The sequence below is a fragment of the Salvelinus fontinalis genome, chromosome 7 (genome assembly GCF_029448725.1).
Source record: "Salvelinus fontinalis isolate EN_2023a chromosome 7, ASM2944872v1, whole genome shotgun sequence".
NCBI classification, from domain to species: domain Eukaryota; kingdom Metazoa; phylum Chordata; class Actinopteri; order Salmoniformes; family Salmonidae; genus Salvelinus; species Salvelinus fontinalis.
Window position 1 is genome coordinate 41200198 of NC_074671.1, and position 23895 is coordinate 41224092.

The 23895-nt window shown below is 47.6% G+C and overlaps 1 protein-coding gene across 1 annotated transcript in view; it reads right to left on the reverse strand.

Annotated features, from left to right (window-relative positions):
- Positions 1-23895, reverse strand: part of LOC129859478 (MAGUK p55 subfamily member 7-like) — a 277723-nt gene that overhangs the window by 68230 nt on the left and 185598 nt on the right. The window contains exons 11-12 of the mRNA XM_055929316.1: positions 19859-20055; positions 18779-18846 (exon numbers count right to left, since the gene is read on the reverse strand). Coding sequence (XP_055785291.1) covers positions 18779-18846; positions 19859-20055 — 265 coding nt within the window. The remainder of the gene's footprint in view (positions 1-18778; positions 18847-19858; positions 20056-23895) is intronic.

The window sequence follows — 23895 nt, forward strand, 5'->3', positions numbered from 1 at the left end:
GGGGTGACGTGAGAGAACTTGGGAAAGTTGAACACCAGACAGGCTGCGGCGTTCTGGATGAGTTGTAGGGGTTTAATGGCACAGGCAGGGAGCCCAGCCAACAGCGAGTTGCAGTAATCCAGACGGGAGATGACAAGTGCCTGGATTAGGACCTGCGCCGCTTCCTGCGTGAGGCAGGGTCGTACTCTGCGAATGTTGTAGAGCATGAACCTACAGGAACGGGTCACCGCCTTGATGTTAGTTGAGAACGACAGGGTGTTGTCCAGGATCACGCCAAGGTTCTTAGCACTCTGGGAGGAGGACACAATGGAGTTGTCAACCGTGATGGCGAGATCATGGAACGGGCAGTCCTTCCCCGGGAGGAAGAGCAGCTCCGTCTTGCCGAGGTTCAGCTTGAGGTGGTGATCCGTCATCCACACTGATATGTCTGCCAGACATGCAGAGATGCGATTCACCACCTGGTTATCAGAGGGGGGAAAGGAGAAGATTAATTGTGTGTCGTCTGCATAGCAATGATAGGAGAGACCATGTGAGGATATGACAGAGCCAAGTGACTTGGTGTATAGCGAGAATAGGAGAGGGCCTAGAACAGAGCCCTGGGGGACACCAGTGGTGAGAGCACGTGGTGCGGAGACAGATTCTCGCCACGCCACCTGGTAGGAGCGACCTGTCAGGTAGGACGCAATCCAAGCGTGGGCCGCGCCGGAGATGCCCAGCTCGGAGAGGGTGGAGAGGAGGAGCTGATGGTTCACAGTATCAAAGGCAGCCGATAGGTCTAGAAGGATGAGAGCAGAGGAAAGAGAGTTAGCTTTAGCAGTGCGGAGCGCCTCCGTGACACAGAGAAGAGCAGTCTCAGTTGAATGACTAGTCTTGAAACCTGACTGATTTGGATCAAGAAGGTCATTCTGAGAGAGATAGCAGGAGAGCTGTCCAAGGACGGCACGTTCAAGAGTTTTGGAGAGAAAAGAAAGAAGGGATACTGGTCTGTAGTTGTTGACATCGGAGGGATCGAGTGTAGGTTTTTTCAGAAGGGGTGCAACTCTCGCTCTCTTGAAGACGGAAGGGACGTAGCCAGCGGTCAAGGATGAGTTGATGAGCGAGGTGAGGTAAGGGAGAAGGTCTCCGGAAATGGTCTGGAGAAGAGAGGAGGGGATAGGGTCAAGCGGGCAGGTTGTTGGGCGGCCGGCCGTCACAAGACGCGAGATTTCATCTGGAGAGAGAGGGGAGAAAGAGGTCAAAGCACAGGGTAGGGCAGTGTGAGCAGAACCAGCGGTGTCGTTTGACTTAGAAACAATGGATACACTCTACAAGAGAGGCAAGGAAATGGTTAGGTATGTGAAGGGTCATCAAGTTATTGCAGCAATCTACCTCACCAAGCAAAGCGAGAAGAATAAGAGCACCACATTGAAGCTGCCCAGCAACACCTATAGGGGTGGTGTTGTCATCATGTTTGACAGTCTCCTGGAGGGGAAGGAGTCTCTCCAAGAAATGGCCATATCACAGTCTGCCGATATGGACAGCCCCATCTACCATGGGAGAGAGTGGTAAGCAGCCTCCATCATCCTCCAAATCCCACCAACATCAGCCGCCTCAGAGCGCAACTGGTCCTTGTTTGGGAACACACACACTAAAGCACGCAACAGGCTGACCAATACAAGGGTTGAAAAATTGGTGGCCACCCGGGCAAATTTGAGGCTTTTTGAGCCTGACAACGAGCCATCCTCAACAAGGTTGGAAAGTGACAGTAAAGATGAGGCCTCAGAGTCTGATGTTCAAGAGGTGGACATTGAGGAGATCCAAAGAGAAGACATGGAAGCCTGAGAGGAAGACAACCAAAGCTTTCGTTTCTAGACTATCAGTTTACTATCAGTATGTTGAAAACGTTTTTGGGAGACGCGATGGATCATTTTGGGGATCATTCAACATTCCCTTTCTTTTGTCGTTCAGTTTTGTTGTTCTTTTGTTGTTCATAACTAAATAGTTTTTAAACTTTCTATTGGACGGATTTCATAATTTGCAACTATGTCTACTTATGATAAGGTAAAAGGTTTATGTTTCTGTCTCCATATGATATGGTAAATATATCTGTCACGGATCCCTCCGGAACTTTCATTATGCACACCTGGCCCCTATTCCCACTGATTGTATTTCTATACATGTGCAAATTGGTTTCCATTGGGTGGTCGATTATTGTTACTATGTCCGTTGATGGGTGTGAGTACCTGTGCTGTGTGTTTTGGCTTTCGTGCCATTGTGGATTGCACAGATGATTACGGGTTTCGTCCCGTGTGTTAATCATTGTGCGTGTGTGTTATTTATTCAAAGTATTCCTCACTTTTTGTTTGGGGTTCAATCCTGTGTTTTGTTACGTGTTTGTTTGGTCTTCATCCCTGTGCCTTTGCACGGCACGCCGTAATATGGGTGCAATAAAAAAAACTATTACACATTGCTGCGCTTGTCTCCTGAATCATTTATACCATCTTGACAATATCCAATGCAAAAAACATCTACACTTAAATGGTATTAATATTAATGTGCATATATTTCCGTTAATTCCCGTTAATTCCCATGTATTCCCCAAGGAAAGTTTCCACCTCTGAATATTCCCCAAAATGTTCAACCCTAACTGGGACCAACAGTGGAGGTTGTTTGGGGTTGAGGGAGGAAGAGGGAGGAAGAGGAGAAGTTGAGGTCAGCAACCTCATAATATGGGCATTGTGACAACATGGGCAAACACAGAGGCTGTGACCCGAATGGCATCCTATTCCCTATAAAGTGCACTACTTTTGACCATATCCCTCAGACACAGAGAAGTAGAAAACAGCCGGGTGTTTGAAAGGTCATCCCTATAGAATGACAATTGAGCTTGGCAGACATAACTCAAAGTCTTTATTTCTAAACTAAATGTGCACTGCTCTCTCCTGTGAAATCAACTGGTCTAAATGGGTTAGTGTGCCTCGGAATGTCCAGAGACAAGACCGCATCGTCACCTCAACAGAGCCTCACGTAGCCTGGTGTATACGGTAGGGATAGAGAAGAAGGGAGGGAAGGAGAGAGAGCGGGGAGACAGGGGGGAGGGAAGAGGAGGTTTGGGAGAAGCAGCCAGGACACTCTATGGTACTCTGATAGGATTATAATTTATGATTTGTCGGGAAAGTGACAGTGGTAATAACAACACGATGAGGAACAGTTTCTGCACGCAAAGAGAATTGGAACCAGAACCCAGAGGATGGTTCCAGAACAGAACAAGCCGTAATTGCTAGCAGGACCACATCAACGACAGGGAAGAGAGTGAGAGAGAAAGAGAGAGAGAGCAGGCTAGCAGGACCACATCAACAGAACTGACGGGAAGAGAATCGTCTGGACCTTCAGAACAAAGAATGGAAAAGAAGTTGTCCCTTTAACCCCAATGAATCATATAACATGTACAGAGATATATTTCACTAGACCCAAACAGGAGAGCATAGTTACAGTACAACCCAAAATATTTATGACATGATGCCTAAAAAATTATATAAATCCATGATACACTGCTACAGGGCACTATAGCACCACAAACAAGACAATGTCAACAACAGGAACATATAGGGACCACAGGGTTTTAAACAATTGCACTCTTAAGTATTGCAATCTATACATTACCTCCATGACATGCTAGCTCACAGACTGAGGAAAGAGGGGAGATGTAGGCTACTGTATTGAGAGAGAACAGAACATATTGGCAAGCAAAGCACAGGGCGGGGTCTGTGGGACATGACCACACACTCCAGTCTGTCTCACTACTGTTAGGGTCTGAAACATGGGGTCTTAACTGCTAGCTACTGTATAGCTTGGGGCGGAGGGACAGTGTCTGGAACAGCTACTGCATGGCAGGGGGCGAGGGACAAGCTGTGCAGGGGGACAGATCTATGAAAAGGACAGAGGGGGACAGATGATGTCTCACCTAAGTGGTATCCGTTTAAATAGAGGCCAGAGCCACAGAACCAACCGTCATCCTCTGGCGATGGAGAGGAGACAGAACGAGAGAGAGTGAAGAGCATGGTAGCCAGAAGAGAAGAACAGGAGTTAGAGAGCAACAGGCATAACAGATCACAAACCGAGCCAGCTGGCCTACCCATCACACAGACTCACTGAACATGGTTAACAGCACAGCCCAGTACCATAGAGGGAAGAGAGACAAATACACAGACATACAGGTAAGTCAAACACATCAGACTACATTTCACCTTTCCCACTGAATAAGATAGATATTCAGTAATACATAATTTTACATCATATATTCAAATGGACCATATAAAACAATGTACATGAGAGAGAGAGCCTGGTTCTGCGGCTAGCTATGGAATGGCCCTGCTATGGCATCATACATAGCATGAAGCTATGCTGAACCAAAGGGGGGTTACAAGCAGCTACAGTCAGCTATGCGTGTGAAGGGATAAGCCTCTATCTCTGGCTCGGTTAAATGATGTCTGTTTTAATGAAAGTGATAAGTTAGTAAGTGAAAGAGGAAGATTCGGTAAGATTTGCTCTGCACAGCAAAGACAATAACCTTAAGCTCATCTTGGTTTCCTCGGAGCAGGAGTATTTAACAGAGAAATTGACAGACACCCGATGTCCCTCTTTACAACCGTTTCGGTTAACATGAGAAGACAGGCGAACACAAACAGTGGGATATGGGGGGGATCGGGAGATGAGAGGAATGCAGAGGAGGTGAGCTTGCCGAGCTCCCCCCATCCCTAACACGCTACGATAAACATGCGTCCCAAATGGCACCCTACTCCCTAAGTAGTGCACTTCTTTTGACCAGCTGAGGGAATTACAAAGGGAATAGGTTTCCATTTGGGATGCAGATACAGATACACGGCAATGTAATGTCAACAGGCTGATCAGCAAATGTCAGGTCTCATTGTTGAGGTGCTGGCTAGGTCCCTAGCCAATGAGCTGCTATGTATCTATGAGTCAGTCTAAGTGAGCAGCAGTTAGTCTGACAAGCAGTACCTTGTATTTCCTCAGCTTCGAAAGGCGCTGCGAAAGCAAGAGATAAAAGTGAGATATTAAATAGGAGTGGTATAAGCAAACTCAATCGCTATATCGTCTAGAAAAGCAAAGAAGCAATAGAAACAAAGAAACAACATATGGTTCAAATATTAAATTAATAAAATAAAAGACATGTCTGTTGTTAATTGTGATGACACCACAGGAAGAACACATTGTCTTCAAATGGCACCCTATCCCATACAGTGCACTACTTTTGACCAGAACCCTATGGGCCCTACTCAAAATTAATGCACTTTGTGAATGGGGTATCATTTGGGACAAATCCATTGTCCTCTGATGAGTTGGGAAAAACATTTATACTTGATCAAAATTGAGGCACAGTATCTGGAGCGTTCAGGAAAACTCCACATGAAAACATGTTCAACATCATTCATGACTCTTCAATTGAGAATCATCCAACTATGCTTTGGTCTCTAGTGACATAGACCATAGACATAAACAGAAGCTGTGCCCGAAATGGCACCTTATTGCATATATAGTGCACTACCTTTGACCATGGGGCTTTAGTCAAAAGTAGCACACTTAGGGCTGTGGTCCAGAGAAAGTATATGGAGTCATTTGGGACACGCAGGAGTATTTATCTCTAGTGATACAGACACTGTCCTGTGTGGCAGCATCACTTAACCCAACAACCCAAGCCGATGCAGGCCCATGCAACCACATAGCAGTCTGGTGAGGCCACAGCACAGCAGTGACGAGATGCTCCGTGGTGGCTCGGGAAGAGAAGAGGGTTGTGTCCCAAATGGAACCCTAATACAGATACTGTCCTGTGTGGCAGCATCACTTAACCCAACAACCCAAGCCGATGCAGGCCCATGCAACCACATAGCAGTCTGGTGAGGCCACAGCACAGCAGTGACGAGATGCTCCGTGGTGGCTCGGGAAGAGAAGAGGGCTGTGTCCCAAATGGAACCCTAATATATATGGGCTCTGTTCAAAAGTAGTGTACTCTCTAGGGAATAGGGTACGATTTGGGACCAAACCCGAGAAGAGGGGAGGTCATACATCCAGACCCCAGCCTCTGCACACTGAGGGGAATATTTGGAGCCACTTAAAAAGCTTCCTTCCCTTCATGTGGTCCCAATTCCAGCAAACAGGGTTAAATCAAAACATACAGGACTGCATCTATGAGAGCCTCGAGCTCACCTTACAGCGGACCGCTATTCCCAGAGCGCACTGCAGAGCGGGCAGATGTTGCATCACGCTACAAGGTAATGGCTAGCCATAACAACAGTCAGGAATGATCACGGAAAAGAATGGAGTTGTTTCTCGAACCGGCGGTTAGGAGGTTAGGATACACGCTAAAAGCTTCTCGTGGTGAAGGGTTGTTTTCAAGTGGGATAGGGTAATGTGAATGATAAGCCTTTATCTGACATCTTGTTTCACATGTTAGTGTGTGTTCACAGCAATGTTCTCTCCGATGCTGCCTCCTCCTATTGTAATGTGACATCTTAAGTAAAACCAGCTTCTGAAGAGACTGAAGAGAGAGACCAGAGAACAGTGGCTGAGAAAGAGAGTGTGGTGAAAGAGGGAGGAAAAAGGAATGAGAGTATATGAGAGGGAAGAGAGATATCTATCGACCTTCAAAGCTAACTGAACTCATTACACTGTGCCCCTACTTTCATCTCCTGGCTATCTGCACACAACGAGGAAAGTTTAAGTAATAGTTTAGTAGCAACTATTTATTCCTCTGCATTCTTCGACCGATGGAAAACCATGTGATAACGTCACGCAGGATGAAGTATTGACAGGGAAAATCAGAGAACGAAGAGCATGGTAGCTACTAGCAAGACAGCGGTAGCCGGCCAAAATCTTCAAGGGACTTTTATATTTTGGTCCTCCAGACCTACATTTTGTGAGCAGTAGTCTGTCTACTCTAGAGACGAGAGAGTAAGAAAGTAGTGCTGGTATTGTCGTTACGCGCCGGGGCCTGCTGTGACAGTAGAGCCTATCATTTACTGAGAAGTCGAGCCATCATGGCCGCCCACGCTGCATGAGGTTATAGCGCTTGTGCAGTCAGACTGTCACTGGACGCCCCAAGGCACCCCACGGATCCAGAGGGACACACAGAGAGAGAGGATTGGAATCACATGTCACAGAGCTCCACAATGAAACCTCACCAGAAGGGTGACAGAGGGGTGAGATGGAGGGGGGAAGAGGGATAAATAAAAGGGGAGAGGGGGACATTGCCTCACATCTGGCCTCTATTGTGTTTCTGTGGTTGGGTTCTGTGGCTGGGGGGGAGAAAACTCTGACAGGGGAAGGCCTGGGTTGGTGGATGCTATGCTACTGCAGGAGCTGTGTGCTCCAAGAAACAGAGACCGAGTACCAGTCAAAAGTTTGGACAAACCTACTCATTCAAGGGTTTTTATTTATTTTTACTATTTTCTACATTGTAGAATAATAGTCAAGACATCAAAACTATAAATAACACATGGAATCATGTAGTTACCAAAAAGGTGTTAAACAAATATATATTTTATATTTGAGATTCTTCAAAGTAGCCACCCTTTGCCTTAATGACAGCTTTGCACACTCTCGCATTCTCTTAACCAGCTTCACCTGGAATGCTTTCCCCACAGTTATGAAGAAGTTCCCACATATGCTGAGCACTTGTTGGCTGCTTTTACTTCACTCTGCAGTCCAACTCATTCCAAACCATCTCAATCGGGTTGAAGTCAGGTGATTGTGAAAGCCAGGTCATCTGATGCAGCACTCCATCACTCTTCTTCTTGGTCAAATAGCCCTTACACAGCCTGGAGGTGTGTTGGGTAATTGTCCTGTTGAAAAAAAATGATAGTCCCACTAAGCGCAAACCAGATGGGATGGCATATCGCTGCAGAATGCTGTGGTAGTCATGCTGGTTAAGTGTACCTTGAATTCTAAATAAATCACTGACAGTGTCACCAGCAAAGCACCCCCACACCATCACACCTCCTCCATGCTTCACGGTGGGAACCACACATGTAAAGATCATCCATTCACCTACTCTCACAAAGACAAGGCGGTTGGAAACAAAAATCGTAAATTTGTACTCATCAGATAAAAGGACAGATTTCCACCGGTCTAACGTCCATTGCTCGTGTTTCTTGGCCCAAGCAAGTCTCTTCTTCTTATTGGTGTCTTTTAGTAGTAGTTACTTTGCAGCAATTCGACCATGAAAGCCTGATTCACACAGTCTCCTCTGAACAGTTGATGTTGAGATGTGTCTGTTATTTCAACACTGTGAAGCATTTATTTGGGCTGAAATTTCTGAGGCAGGTAACTCTGCAGCAGAGGATGAGTTCATTAGAGGAAACTCTGGGTCTTGCTTTGCTGTGGCGGTCCTCATGAGAGCCAGTTTCCTCATAGCGATTGATGGTTGTTGCGACTGCACTTGAAGAAACTTTAAATGTTCTTGAAATTTTCCGGATTGACTGACCTTCATGTCTTAAAGTAATGATGGACTGTCGTTTCTCTTTGCTTATTGGAGCTGTTCTTGCTATACTATTGACTTGGTCTTTTACCAAATAGGTGTCACGATCGTCAAAGGGTGTGAAAAGAATCAGACGCAGAGAGAGCCGCTTGGAAAAAACTATTCCTTTTACTGCTTAACAAAATATGAAGCCCGAACATACAGGGCGCAGAAAAACACTTGCAACAACCCAACATACAACGCACATAACAAAAAACAATCCCGCACAAAACAAGGGCGGGTCAAACTCCTAAATATAGGGAAGCTCATTACGTAACAAAAAAAACACAGGTGCAAATAATCAGAAAACACAAACAGACAAACGAAAAAGGGATCGGTGGCGGCTAGTAGGACGGTGACGACGACCGCCGAGCACGGCCCGAACAGGCAGGGGAGCAAACTTCGGCGGAAGTCGTGACATTACCCCCCTCCTGACGCGCGCCGCCACCGTCCTCGAGGACGACCCGGAGGGCGAGGTGCCGGGCGATCCGGGTGGAGGCGGTGGAAATCTCTCAGAAGAGAAGGATCTAAAATGTCCCCCACCGGAACCCAGCATCTCTCCTCCGGACCGTACCCCTCCCAGTCCACGAGGTACTGTAGGCCCCCCACCCGGCGTCTCGAGTCCAGAATGGCACGTACTGTGTACGCCGAGGACCCCTCGATCTCCAGAGGGGGTGGAGGGACCTCAGGCACCTCACTTTCTTGCAGGGGACCAGCCACCACCGGCCTGAGGAGAGACACATGAAACGAGGGGTTAATACGGTAATACCTAGGAAGTTGTAACCTATAACACACCTCGTTTATTCTCCTCAGGACTTTAAACGGCCCCACACACTGCGGCACCAGCTTCCGACAGGGCAGGCGGAGAGGCAGGTTTCGGGTCGAGAGCCAGACCCTGTCCCCCGGTGTGAACACGGGGGCCTCACTGCGGTGCTGGTCAGCGCTCCTCTTCTGCCGTTGTCCTGCTAACCTTAGCGATTCCTGGACGGCTTTCCAGGTGTCCTTGGAGCGCTGTACCCATTCCTCTACCACAGGAGCCTCGGTCTGACTCTGATGCCATGGGGCCAGGACCGGCTGGTAACCTAACACACACTCAAACGGGGACATGTTCGTTGAGGAGTGGCGGAGGGAGTTCTGAGCGAGCTCAGCCCAAGGAACATACCTCGCCCACTCACCAGGCCGGTCCCGGCAATATGACCGCAGAAACCTGCCCACATCCTGGTTTACGCGCTCCACCTGCCCATTACTCTCGGGGTGAAAACCCGACGTCAAGCTGACCGAGACCCCCAGTCTTTCCATAAACGCCCTCCAAACTCTGGACGTGAATTGGGGGCCCCGATCAGAAACGATGTCCTCAGGCACCCCATAGTGCCGGAAGACATGGGTAAACAAGGCTTCCGCAGTCTGCAGGGCCGTAGGGAGACCGGGCAACGAGATGAGACGGCAGGACTTAGAGAACCGATCCACAACGACCAAAATTGTAGTACTTCCCTGGGACGGGGGAAGATCGGTAAGAAAGTCCACCGATAAGTGTTTCCACGGCCGTTGTGGAACGGGGAGGGGCTGTAACTTCCCTCTAGGCAAGTGGAGGAGCCTTGCTCTGAGCGCACACCGAGCAGGAGGAGACATAAAATCTCACGTCCTTAGCCAACGTGGGCCACCAGTATCTTCCTCTAAGACTCCGCACTGTCCTCTCGATGCCAGGATGACCCGAGGAGGGGAGAGTATGAGCCCAACGGATTAGCTTATCCCGGACCCCCCTCGGCACGTACTGAACCCCCGCTGGACAATTTGGGGGGGTCTGCTCTAAACGTGAGGCTCTCTCTATCTCCGCGTCCACCTCCCATACCACCGGTGCCACGAGACATGAAGGTGGAATGATGAGAGTTGGCTCAACGGACCGCTCCTCGGTATCATAGAGACGGGACAGTGCGTCAGCTTTGGTGTTTTGGGAGCCTGGTCGGTACGAGATGGTGAACTGAAACCGAGTAAAAAACATGGGCCCATCTAGCCTGACGCGGATTTAGTCTCCTCGCTTCCCGGATGTACTCGAGATTACAATGGTCAGTCCAGATGAGAAAAGGGTGTTTCGCCCCCTCAAGCCAATGTCTCCACACCTTCAGAGCTTTGACTATAGCTAACAAATCCCGGTCCCCCACGTCATAGTTTCGCTCCGCCGTACCGAGCTTCCTCGAAAAGAAAGCACAAGGGCGGAGCTTGGGTGGTACGCCCGAGCGCTGGGACAGCACAGCCCCGACCCCCGCCTCGGACGCGTCCACCTCCACTATGAACGCTAAAGAGGGGTCCGGATGCGCCAACACGGGCGCATTGGTGAACAGCTCCTTCAGACGACTGAAAGCTCTGTCCGCCTCTGCTGACCAACGCAAGCGCACCGGTCCTCCCCTCAGCAGTGAGGTAATGGGAGCAGCCACCTGACCAAAACCCCGGATAAACCTCCGGTAGTAATTGGCAAACCCTAAAAACCGCTGCACCTCTTTCACCGTGGTCGGAGTCGGCCAATTACGCACGGCTGTAACGCGGTCATCCTCCATCACCACCCCGTAGGTGGAAATACGATAACCCAGGAAGGAAACGGCCTGTTTGAAGAACTCACATTTCTCCGCCTTGCAATACAGGTCATGCTCCAGCAGTCGCCCAAGTACCTTACGCAGTCACCCAAGTACCACATGCGCCGCGCGTGTGGCAGAGTAGATCAAGATGTCATCAATGTACACTACCACTCCCTGCCCGAGCAGGTCTCGGAGAATCTCATCTACGAAGGATTGAAAGACAGCTGGAGCATTTTTTAACCCATATGGCATGACGCGGTACTCATAATGGCCAGATGTAGTACTAAATGCGGTTTTCCACTCCCCGGATACGCACCAGATTATACGCACTCCTCAGGTCCAATTTTGTGAAGAAGCGTGCCCCGTGATCTATAAAATTCCCAGCTGCGCCTGAATCTAGCGCCTTATGCTGTAGAGAGGGAAAAAACCCGGGGAAAGAGGTTAACACATACATATGACTGACAGGAAGCTCTGGGTAAGTCTGGTGCTGACTCACCTGGGGTGATCGAGTAGTGTTCCGCCTGCCCTCCCGACTCCCAGAAGAGTTCCTCCAGCACCAGTCGGCCATGTGCCCTCGTCGACCACAACTGGCGCAGGAGAAACCTCCTCCGGCCCCCCTGGACGCTGCCCCCCCTAACTCCATAGGGATAGGAGCAGGAGGGCTAGGGGATGGAAACGACAGGACCTGTTCCGAACGTCCGCGGGCAGCCAGCAGGTTGTCGAGACGGATGGCCATGTCAATGAGTTCATCCAGCGTGAGTGTGGTGTCCCGACACGCTAGCTCCCTGCGGACGTCCTCCCTAAGGCTACATCGGAAATGGTCTATTAAGGCGCTGTCGTTCCACCCTGCTCCTGCGGCCAAGGTCCTAAACTCCAGGGCGAAGTCCTGTATGCTCCTCGTCTCCTGACGCAGGTGGAACAGCCGTTCATCCGCCGCACAACCCTCTGGTGGGTGGTCAAAAACAGCTCGGAATCGGCGGGTGAACTCAGGGTAATGATCCCTCGCCGAGTCTGGGCCATTCCACACTGCGTTGGCCCACTCGAGAGCTCGTCCAGTCAAACAGGAGACGAGGGCGCTCACGCTCTCTTCTCCGGAGGGAGTAGGACGAACGGTCGCCAGGTAAAGCTCCAGCTGGAGAAGGAAACCCTGACACCCGGCCGCCGTTCCATCATACTCCCGTGGAAGCGCCAGCCGAAGAGCCCCGGAGCCGGATGTGGTAACAGGAACAGGAGGTGTTGGAGGAGGGGGTGCTGGAGATGAGGTAGGAAGGCCACTCCTCTCCCATCGATCCATCCTCTCCATCATTTGGTCCATCGCTGACCCAATTCTGTGGAGAACACTGGTGTGATGGAGGACTCGTTCCTCCATTGATGGGAGAGGAGACGCGGCTGCTCCTGCTGATTCCATATGTTTAGGTGCGGGATTCTGTCACGATCGTCAAAGCGTGTGAAAAGAATCAGACGCAGAGAGAGCCGCTTGGAAAAGACTATTCCTTTTACTGCTTAACAAAATATGAAGCCCGAACATACAGGGCGCAGAAAAACACTTGCAACAACCCAACATACAACGCACATAACAAAAAACAATCCCGCACAAAACAAGGGCGGGTCAAACTCCTAAATATAGGGAAGCTCATTACGTAACAAAAAAACCACAGGTGCAAATAATCAGAAAACACAAACAGACAAACGAAAAAGGGATCGGTGGCGGCTAGTAGGACGGTGACGACGACCGCCGAGCACCGCCCGAACAGGCAGGGGAGCCAACTTCGGCGGAAGTCGTGACAATAGGGCTATCTTCTGTACCAACCCTACCTTGTCACAACACAACTGATTGGCTCAAACGGATTAAGAAGGAAAGAAATTCCACAAATTAACTTTTAACAAGGCCCACCTGTTAATTCAAATTAATTTCAGTTGACTACCTCATGAAGCTGGTTGAGAGAATGCCAAGAATGTGAAAAGTTGTCATCAAGGCAAAGAGTGGCTACTTTGAAGAATCTCAAATATATTTTGATTTGTTGGACACTTTTTTTGGTTACTACAGGGCAGGGATTCCCAATACAGGCCATGCATCAGTTCAGCACGGTCCTATACTGCAGATGTCTTCTCTCCTCACGCAGTGCGCTCTTTACCTGGCCACTGACCCACTCATTCAGTCTCTCCCTCACTCCTTCACGCCGTCACTCTGTCCCTCTCTCCAGCTCCCTGTCTCTCTCGACCTCTCTCTCTCTCTCTGTCCCTCTCTCTCTCTGTCTGTCCCCCTCCCTCTCTCCATCTTCCTCCTCCTTGGCAGTGAGACTCATCTCTCAGCTATCCCCTTACCGGTGAAGAGGCTGTGGAATGACCCCCAGTCAACACGCTCTGAATGGCTCTGAGTTATGGGCTGATGTCACTCTGCCTGGAGGCCAACACACAGATGGAGATGGCCTTCCCTCCTTCCTTCCCTCCCTTGAACAAACTCAACCTTTTTATGGTCAGGATGAGACCGGGCGGAATTTTCCAGATGACATGAAATTAGATAGTTTTCATACGTCGGGACGACAGAGATCGGAACGACGGCGGTTAGATAGATTGTGTACAGTCTTGCCATAACCGCCGGTAACGAGGGGAGCTGGTTTGCATTTGAACCTTTGAGCTCCTCTGCCTCTAATCTGTTTATGATTGCGTTTCAGAATGAACGTTAATGATGAGTGTCTATCCAGAAATGTATACGCACAGAGACGAATAACTAACACACTGTGTTATGAGTTGTTCTGATGTTGACGGTTTTATTATTTTATTATTTATGTGTAATACTAAAACGTGGAGCAGCTAGTTGTGAGGCCATTCAAGACACTGTCAAGTGTTGTCTCTAATACACATTATCGAGACAACCCTCCTGGCTGAAATTAAACTGAGTTTCAACGGGATTCAACTGTTCTTGAACTCCTCTGTCTGTGACCATTTCAGTTGAGACTTTAAATAGTTATACACATTTGAATTGAGATTTGAAATAGTTCTATAAATTGAGGGAAGGCCAGGTTCATGGGCACTTAGTAGTATTCCATTTAAAAATGGTTAAATCTTTCAGCAGTTAAGAGAAAGTGAGCGTGTGTCTGATGAGACAACAGTAACCTGTGGAGGGAGAGAGACAGAGAAGGCCTCAAGGTGAGCTATAAGTGCACCCACATTTTTGGCAGCTAGGCTAGCGCTCCTAACTACTATACAGTCAGACAGGGGAGTGATTACATGTCAAAAGTATGGAGAGACGTGGCGTGCTATAATAATGTATGGCGAGACGAGCTATAGGGGATTCGCATGTAAGAGACAAGCTATAGTATAATCGCTTAGGAAGCTGTCAAGCCTCTGTCAAGCCTCTGTCAAGCCTCTGTCAGACTGGAGGAGAGTTTGGGTAGTGGAGAAAGAAGAGGGAATGAGATGATGAATAAAGGAGAGGATGGGTATAGGAGATTAGGAGAGGGTAGAGGAGAGTAGGAGAGGGTAGAGGAGAGTAGGAAAGGGTAGATGAGAGTAGGAGAGGGTAGAGGAGAGTAGGAGAGGGTAAAGGAGAGTAGGAGAGGGTAGAGGAGAGTAGGAGAGGGTAGAGGAGAGTAAGAGAGGGTAGAGGAGAGTAGGAGAGGGTAGAGGAGAGTAGGAGAGGGTAGAGGAGAGGATGCGTAGAGGAGAAATAGGAGAGGGAATGAGATGGATAGAGGATAAAGAGAAGAACAGCAGACTGGAAGAAAGTCAGAGGGACATGATTCAAGGTTTGGGTAATGATGGAGGGACGAAAGATGAGTGAGGGAGGAAGGGGTGACAAAGGGAGGGAGGGAGAGGTATCAAAACCAGCCTAGACTAGCCACCATGAAATTCAGGAAAAAATACTTTAACCAAACTATGTTTAGCAACTAAGGCTAAAGCTTTTTATTACCAAATGTTTTAAGGCATAAATCTACATTATTCCAGCATAGGGTACATCTTAGAAGGAGAATGAGACTATTTATAAGGCCTACATGGACACGGTTAAGTGAAGCTAGATAGGCCGTTTCAGTCCAAGATCAATATTGTTCCAGCCGATGGAGACAGCTCCTGCTCCTGGGCTGGAAACACTAAGATCCCCGGACCCCTGGCACGCACAAACACACGTATGTACACACACGTTCACGTGCACACATAAATGCATGCACGCATGTCTGCACACACATCACCCTCTGTAACAGCAGGTATCTTTGGTATCTTTCAAATAGCTAATGCTTTATGACTGGCCAGAGCCAAACAGGGCTGACTGAACTAGAGCCTGGTCTAAACCCGAGGAACTCGCCCTCCCCTCCTCCTGACCTGGCTACCGACAGTCCATAGGGTCACATACTCTCTCTCTTCTCTTTCTTTCTCACACTCTCTCCATATGTCTCTCTCTCTCTCACCTCCTGCCTTTTTATCTTTCTCTCTCTTTGACTCTCCCTTTCTCTCTGGCTCCCCCTTTCATTCCCCACAATGCTTCCTGTCTCTCTTGTTCGGTTTCCGTTGACCCTTTCCCCTCCGTTTCCAGATTTTCTACTACCCTTTCTCTTACCCCTTCTCTCTGGCTCCCCCTCTCTTCACTCCCTCTTCTGTGTTATGTCATTCTCTACGTTGCCTCAGAGAGGGTTGGTGTTGGGTAGCTAAACATAAGTAGACATGGCTCCTATACAGTGCAAACAATATGTCCAGTAACTCCTACAGAGTACAGTGAGTACAGTAGAGTATGTGAGTGTAGAGTAGTAGAGAACAGCTCCCAGCTCATACATTAAAACCTGACAATGTCCCAAATGGCACCCTATTCTCTTTGCACTACGTTTGACAATGGCCCATAGGGAACATGGGGCATAGAGTGCCATTGGGGACACACCCTGAGACTGGGACTTCTTACTCAACACAGGTACATTATATTCATCCTACTGTACGGCCGCCCAGTATTTACGATACACACCCATGCATTACATTAACCTACTGCTACTGCTCAAAGAGTGTGTCCCTTAAATGGCACCCTATTACCTTTATACTGAACCCATTAGACTTGGGTCAAAAGAAGTGCACTATTTAGGGAATAGGGTGCCATTTGGGACACATTCACAGGTATTACATACTACTACTGCTGCGCGTGCGTAAAGCTGTGGCGGTCATGACATTTTGTCAGCCGGTGATTGTCAAGCAAATAACTGCCGGTCTCACAGTAATTGACCATTAACATAAACACATTTAGCATCTCCTGGCTTCCATGTATAGCCTACAAGCCACTGCAGCGGACCTTAGGAACATCTACATTTTAGTCTAATAAATCTATTTAATAAAGCCTACACCATCAAAATATATTTCACCATTATCAAAAATGACTGCAATTGTGATTATGCATGTAATGCTTTATTCTAAAAGTGAATTTTTATGGTGGAAATTATCTTCCCCAAAATTGAAACTCCGGTTGTAAAGTGGATCAATGTGCTTCATTTTAAGAATTTATTTGGCCACTTTAGCTGTGATACAAACCTTATCAAAACACATATTCCTATGGGCTAGGCTATATGGGTTGTGTGACTATGATTTGAAAAAGTCACAAAAAAAAGGCAAGCGCTGTTTCTTTCCTTACTGCAAACAAGCTGGGCATCATTTACAAGTGTCAATATACTGTATCATTCACAGGTGAGAGGCTAATACTGTCACCCCTCAGACTATTCTTAATTGAATCTTGTCTTTACATATAGTAAATAATATATGTGTGAAATTAGTTTTCATTTAGAATAGACCATTATCATGCACCTAACTCAGAACAGGGGCAGGGGAAAAAATACATGTCATCTATGCACTTAACTAGCGAATGGAGGACGGTTTTCCCGTCGTTCATTTTCATGCCAGCCAGGTAGGCTATACTCCTGATGTAAAGAGAAGCAATGTGCTTAATATTAGGAAAGTTGAGAAATAAATACAGTATGCCGAGCTTATAGAAAGCTGATGGGAACCTCCTCTTTTTAATAGAGGCCATTACTCTGTTTTCTCACACAATATCATAGCCTATAGAAATGTTGTGCAACATGAGCTCATGGGCTCTCATGAAGTATTTGATTATATTTTCGATTACATTTGCATTGATGTCAGATTGATTAGAGGGACTATAGAGTGCTGAGTACCAGGCAGTTAGCATGTTTGGTAGGCTACTAATGACCATCAGCAGCATCAGAGCTTGGAGAAGCCTAGTTATATACACTAGTTATATTAGACTATTTGAAAACATGGACTCTGTATGTGCTACCAGACCAGATCCAAACCAGCAGCATCTGCTCATATGTTTAGGAACCAGATGAATAATATTATATGTTACAGTAAAGAACCTGTTTGCTCCTTGGCTTTACTACTGGATATGTGTCAGACGTGGAGATTGACAGAACACACAGAGAGATCGAAAGAGAGAGAGAGAGAGAGATGGAGGGAGGTATCGAGGCCGCATGACGAAAAGGTGGAGAGAGGGAACAGAGAAAAGGAATAAACACCTCCTCGCCTGAGAGGCAGTGTGTACACACAGTACTAGACACACACTTTGACACGCACACACACACACACACACACACACACACACACACACACACACACACACACACACACACACACACACACACACACACACACACACACACACACACACACACACACACACACAGACACACACATTGACATGCCTGAGAGGAACTGTGTACACACAATCTGACAAGCTAGGTCTGGGTCTGCATAGGGAAATAAACACCTCAGGACAGACATAGTTGGTTTCTGTCTAAAGTGTTAATTACCTTGTAATTACCTGTTAATCACTTCACTGTTAATATTGTAAAGTGTCATAATAACAGTGTTATTACAGCACCAGGTAAGTGTGTGTGGCTATTAGTGAGTTAACATGTGAAATAGTGAAGTGTTGAGGCCTCTGTCTGTTCCAGCCGCTTGTTTCCTAGCTAAGTCCTGTCAGTCTGTGTGTGTTGTCGAAAGACTGCCTGGCCGGCGGTTTCAGGGAGTCTTTGTGTGTGTGTGTGTGTGTGTGTGTGTGTGTGTGTGTGTGTGTGTGTGTGTGTGTGTGTGTGTGTGTGTGTGTGTGTGTGTGTGTGTGTGTGTGTGTGTGTGTGTGTGTGTGTGTGTGTGTGTGTGGTGCAGTCTTGAGGCAGAAGGACCACATGTTCCCACACAGTAAAACATGTTAATGTGTAAACCAGAGCGGTGCTCAGCTAGCGGGTGGTTAATTTACAGCTCTGAGAATGAGCCCCTATCACATCCTCACATACAGTCTATTTCCTATCGGATCATTAATTCTTCATTAAACCTTGCAGAGCAGCACTTATAGTGGATAGGGAGAGGTTTTCCAGAGGGCAGCCCCAAATATACAACATATCAACACAGAGAGAGGGAGGGTGTGTGGGAGCAATCCAGACACAACATTTCCCTAGATGAGCACCAGCATTGCAGCCTTGGAGCGTTTCAGAGTGTAGGGCTTACACCTGATCGTTAATCAATCATAAACATATGAGCCTAGTGGACCAGTCTCGTGACAGCTATCTCCATGTACTCCGTCAGGTATGCTGAAGGTCCTCACCAAGGCACCTGTTCTGTTCCACTGAGGGAGTGACTGGCTAGTGGCAGGAGATATATGCATAGATGATCTCTGGGTGTGCTTGTGTGTGTGGCTGTGATATATTCTTACATGATCTTCTGTTGGAGGTCTTCTGGGCCTGAAAAACATGGGCGGCGGGCTGACGCAGTGCAAATCTCCTAGAAGAGAAGAGGAAGAGAGGAGAGGAAAGAGGAGAGAGACAGAGAGGAGAGGGAGAAGAAGCACAATAAAACCATCAGCTTTCACAGCCGCACTGGGATTAATAAACACTTTCTGCTATGATACCCAGAAACATTCTTAAATATCCATTCCGTTCATGCTTTAGGACAAAAAAGAGAGAGAAAAAGAAAAGGACGAAGAAGCAGAAGAGAGAGAGAGAGGGAGAAAAAGAGAGAGGAGGGAGAGAGAAAGAGGGAGAGAGAGAGAGGTGGGATAAGAAAGTACAAAAAACACAATGCCTGCTATTGAAAAAGCTGCTCGTCGGTCGCCAAGAAACTGCCCCAGCCCTCCAGCCCTGTGTTGCACATCAGCAGCCATCTAAGCACGCCACTGTGCAATTTTCCATCCACTCCCCTTCCAAAGTGGATCAGTACCAGTGCTATCATTTTCTGTCATTACTCATTTCGGGCCAGACGTGCGCGGAAATCCAAAGTATTTTGGCAGTGTGAGGCCAGGCGAAAGAAAGGGAAGAAAAAGTCAAATGGAGAGAGGAATGGAAGGGGGGGAAAGGAAAGAGAGAGAGGGAAAAAGTAATTCCTTTCATTGTGACGGCAGTGAAACACTAGGGCTGGGCTGGGCTTGTAATGAGGGTGGCAGACAGACAGGCATATAGAAAGGCTTTACCCTGGCCTCTGGCTGAGAAAAGGGGAGAGGGGCCAGGGGAGAAAGGTGGAGAGGAGAGGAAGACAGGGAGTTGGGGGGGGGGGGGGGGGGGGTTGTAGTGGGGTGCCAGGCAGACAGGGGGTTATGGGGGAGGGGGTGAGGAGGATAAGGGGTTATGGGGGAGAGGTGGAGTTGAAGTACATAGTTTAGGGGGTGTAGAGGAGCTGTCTGACCCGTAGCTCACATCTCCTGGAACAGTTAGAAGGGGACAAGGCTGGGGGAGAGGGTGACAGGAGGGAGAGGGGGTCGGGGGTAGGTAGTTAGGATCTGTCTAGGTAGCTCACTCACCTCTCCTGGAACTGTTTGGAGGGTATGAGGCCGGCGCGGGGGTTGACATGGCTGTCTTGTTTGGCCTGCCACCAGGTTGCATCATCTTGGCTCATGATCTGAAGGATATCTCCCCTCTTGAAGGTCAGGCCCGCCTCCTTACACGGGATGGCTTTGTCCTCCGCTGGTTCGTAGTCAAACAGTGTCTTCACAAACATCTGGAGAGAGATGAGAGGAAGGGAGAGGGAGGGGGGGTTGAGAGAGGGAGAGAGGAAGGGAGAAGGGAGGCGAGAGGGGGGTGGAGAAAGAGCGAGAGGGGAAGGTGGAGAGAGGGGGGAGAGGGAGAGAGGACAAGAGAGAGAGACAGGTGGTGGAGAGACAAAGAAAGACAGAAAAAACATGACAGCAGTTACCTTTCCACACTCCAGCGTCTCCTCTCCCCCTAGTCGGCGTAGCGACATCAAGGTAGGCCGTCGCTACAGCCATGTGCGCTTATCCCGGCTTCGGAACCAGAACAGACTCCCTTCACTGTCGCTTAACGTGATTGGCCAGGAAAGGTCTGTGCAATCAGGAGTCTATTACCTGCAACCATTGGCCCAGGCCTCTATTGGTTATTCCATCAACATGGCCGGCGTCCCAAATGGCATCCTATTCCCTACATAGTCCACTTCTTTGACCAGGGCAGATAGAGCTCTGGTGAAAAAATAGTGCACTATATAGGGAAATGGGGGGAGGAACACCCCTAAAGACTAAAGTCTTTCAGCCGTCTCCGAGCGTGGCTAGACTTTAACATCGACTGAGTCAGAGCCTCCAAATGTGACTCCTGCTTCGTTCCACTTGGTGATTTGGGCTGATTCGCAAGTCAAATTAACATCAGTAATCTTTCCCTACTGAACAGGGAAAAAAAGTTTTTTCCGAGATGGGCTAATTTATCTTGGCAGTCAGGGGAGGCAGGGACACACCTTGTCATCAACACAACAGAGCTAAGACCTGAGAGAGCGACATCTTTAACTTTATAGTGAAAACAACTCACTACATCCTCACTCAAAGACGCTACAGGAGTGTCACAGTAAATTACAAGTCCTTAGCCACTGGTGAGCATGTGCATAGAACAAGAGAGAGGAGAGAGAGAAAGCGTGAGAGAGAGAGAGAGAGAGAAAGAGAGAGAGAGAGAGAGAGAGAGAGAGAGAGAGAGAGAGAGAGAGAGAGAGAGAGAGACAGAGAGACAGAGAGAGAGAGGGTGATAAAGAGGACAAAGTCTCTGCTCGTCTCTGCATGTGCCAGGGTGGAGTGCTTTGTTGTCATGTAGTGAAATTATGTTTCAGATGGGGACCTTTTGTTTGGGTCTGGCTAAACAGCCCTAGAGCATAATAAACCAATTACATCCTTGCTGAAAGCTCCCGGTTGTCTCTCCCTCTCCTCTCTCCCCTTGTCCATCTTTCTTTCTTTTACAGTTATACACATGTGTACCCAATTAGCCCACACTTCAATATATTTATAGTAGCCCAGGAAAAATAGTAAACTAGCTCTTCGCAGAGGGGAGGCTGAAGTTCTGGCACCGATACACAGGTTTAGATTGATGTCTGAAATGGACATATTAAAACCATTAAAGTATGACAGAGAGTACAACCCCCCTCCAATCCACCCCCACATACATGCATACATGCACACATGCACCCTGTGTTCTGACAAATGATATTCCAGCTTGTGTTTTGACCTGAGCCCCCTACTCTCCCTAGCCCCCTTCTGTTATTGATAAATGTCTATGAAAGACTATACATCACTACTATGAGTTGGAGAATACAGGATACAGCCAGACGGTGGATTTAAAACACCCACCTAACATTACAAGCAACTACATTTACAGTACACATACACCTACAGCCACAACAGAAACCCAGACACAAGCAACCATATCACATTCTACAGATCAGTTCAACACAAGTTCTTCTGAGTCAATTTCTTGATGGTTGCTTAATTGATATGTGTCCAGCAATGTAAAATATGACTTACATTTGATTTCTTAATTTAAAAAAACGAATACACGTGTGAACACCAAAAGTAGTTTTTTCCCAACTTATTTTAGAAAAAATAGTGAATCTTGCAACTGGAGCACACACTTGATGCTCTGGCCGATGATTTGATTGCCTCTGGATAATATGAAAACAGCCTAACCAGCTCTGCTGGCAACAATTTCATTACGCTTTTTTGCCAACGTTTACTGACACCGGTCATATTCAACGGGTGTTATACACTTTAGCTTAAGACATGTAGCTAGCTAGCTAGCTAGCTAAACAATGAATCTAGCTAGGTAAACCACATGTAAGATCACACACATCACGTAACATTAGCTAACGAGCCAGCCAGCTAACGTTAGCTAGTTAAACAACAATGAACATAGTGCCCAATCATGTTGTTACTACATTGTTGTTACCTGCATGAATCTGCTGGGAGCTAACCAACCAGGTTCAATGTTTGCTTGCTAACATTAGGCTCTAACTGGCAAAGCAAATGGCTCTGGGATGCGAATAATTACGTCATACACGTAACGTTAGCTAGGGAGCCAGCCAGCTAACGTTTGCTAGCTAACAGTACACTTTAGCTTGAAAATTAGAAACGTGTAATATCTGAAAATGTAGCTAGCTAGACGATCGGACCCGTATACATCATCATGCATGATGGCTGTGTCTCCCTGTCACAGATGCCATGCCACGGTTGCCCTTAGTTTGAAGATGTAATCCTTAGACAGGTGTTTTCTCCATCTCTTAAGCTACCATACTCTAATTCCACTGATTTCAAAACTCGATCCTCCAGAAAGTGGAGAGCAACACTTATGCAGCGCCACTACACGACACATTTTTTTTTTAAACATTTTTTTAAATGTGTTTGACAGGATTACCAACACAGACTGACCAGCTCAAATTGACAGAAGCCTTCTATATGGCAAACCAATCCCAACTCCTCTCTCGGCATGTCCAGACCACTCATTATCTTAGCCAATCATGGCTAGTGGGAAGGTTGCTCGCGTTTTCTGCGGCTTAACCAACAAGGCTTGTAATTTAGCAATTGTATTGTCTTAAAGGACCCATTAAAGGACTATGCCAGTTCTGGACTTACTAGATTTACACATCTAGTTTTTCTGGATCTATGTCAAGTAATGCAAGGGGAAAAAATGGCACAGCAGTCATTTTGGGAGGGGGTGTGGATGACCACACACCATAGCAGTCATCCTTTTTACAGATTTACAGACACGTTTGTTATTAAGGCATATGAAAGAGCATTTCTGACAAAAAACACATTTTGATAATAAAAAAATATATTTTTTAAATGTTCAAATGGCTCTCCTGTGAAGTCGTGACTTGCAAAATACACCTAATTTCCTGAAACGGGTCACATATAGTGCCTCATGGGCCCTGGTCAAAAGTAGTGCGCTATAGACACTATATAGGGAATAAGGTATCATTTGGGGTGCAGACTAAGACTCCAGAACTAGAGGCAGTAAGCAGCTAGAGAGGACCTCTCAGTCCACTCACACAAGGTCTGAAATAGCACCAAATTCCCTCTATTGTCACCCACCACCACGTGTCTCCCATCTCCCCCCCGTGTATTTATACCTGCGCTTTCTGTTTGCCTGTTGCCAGTTTGTCTGGTCCCATCAAGTCCTACCAGCGTGTTCCCGTGTTTCCTGTGCTCTAGTTTTTGTTTTTCCTAGTTTTCCCAGTTCTGACCTTTCTGCCTGCCTGCCGTCCTGTACCTGCCTGACTCTGATTTGTATTACGACTCTTTGCCTGGCTTGACTTACCTTTGCCTGCCCCTTGTACTATAATAAACTCGGAGTCTCATAATATCCGCCTCCTATGTCTGCATCCGGGTCTTAGCCTGAGCCTTGGTAATGTGTACTGGCCATGACTGACCCAGCAAACTTGGACAAGATCCGCAACGCTGTCTCTTCCCAAGGAGCCACCATTGGAAGACACAAGAAGTTACTGCAAAGCCTTATGGAAGGACTCCATACCCTGGCAGAACATCATGACCATGCATTCAATACATTGCTGGAG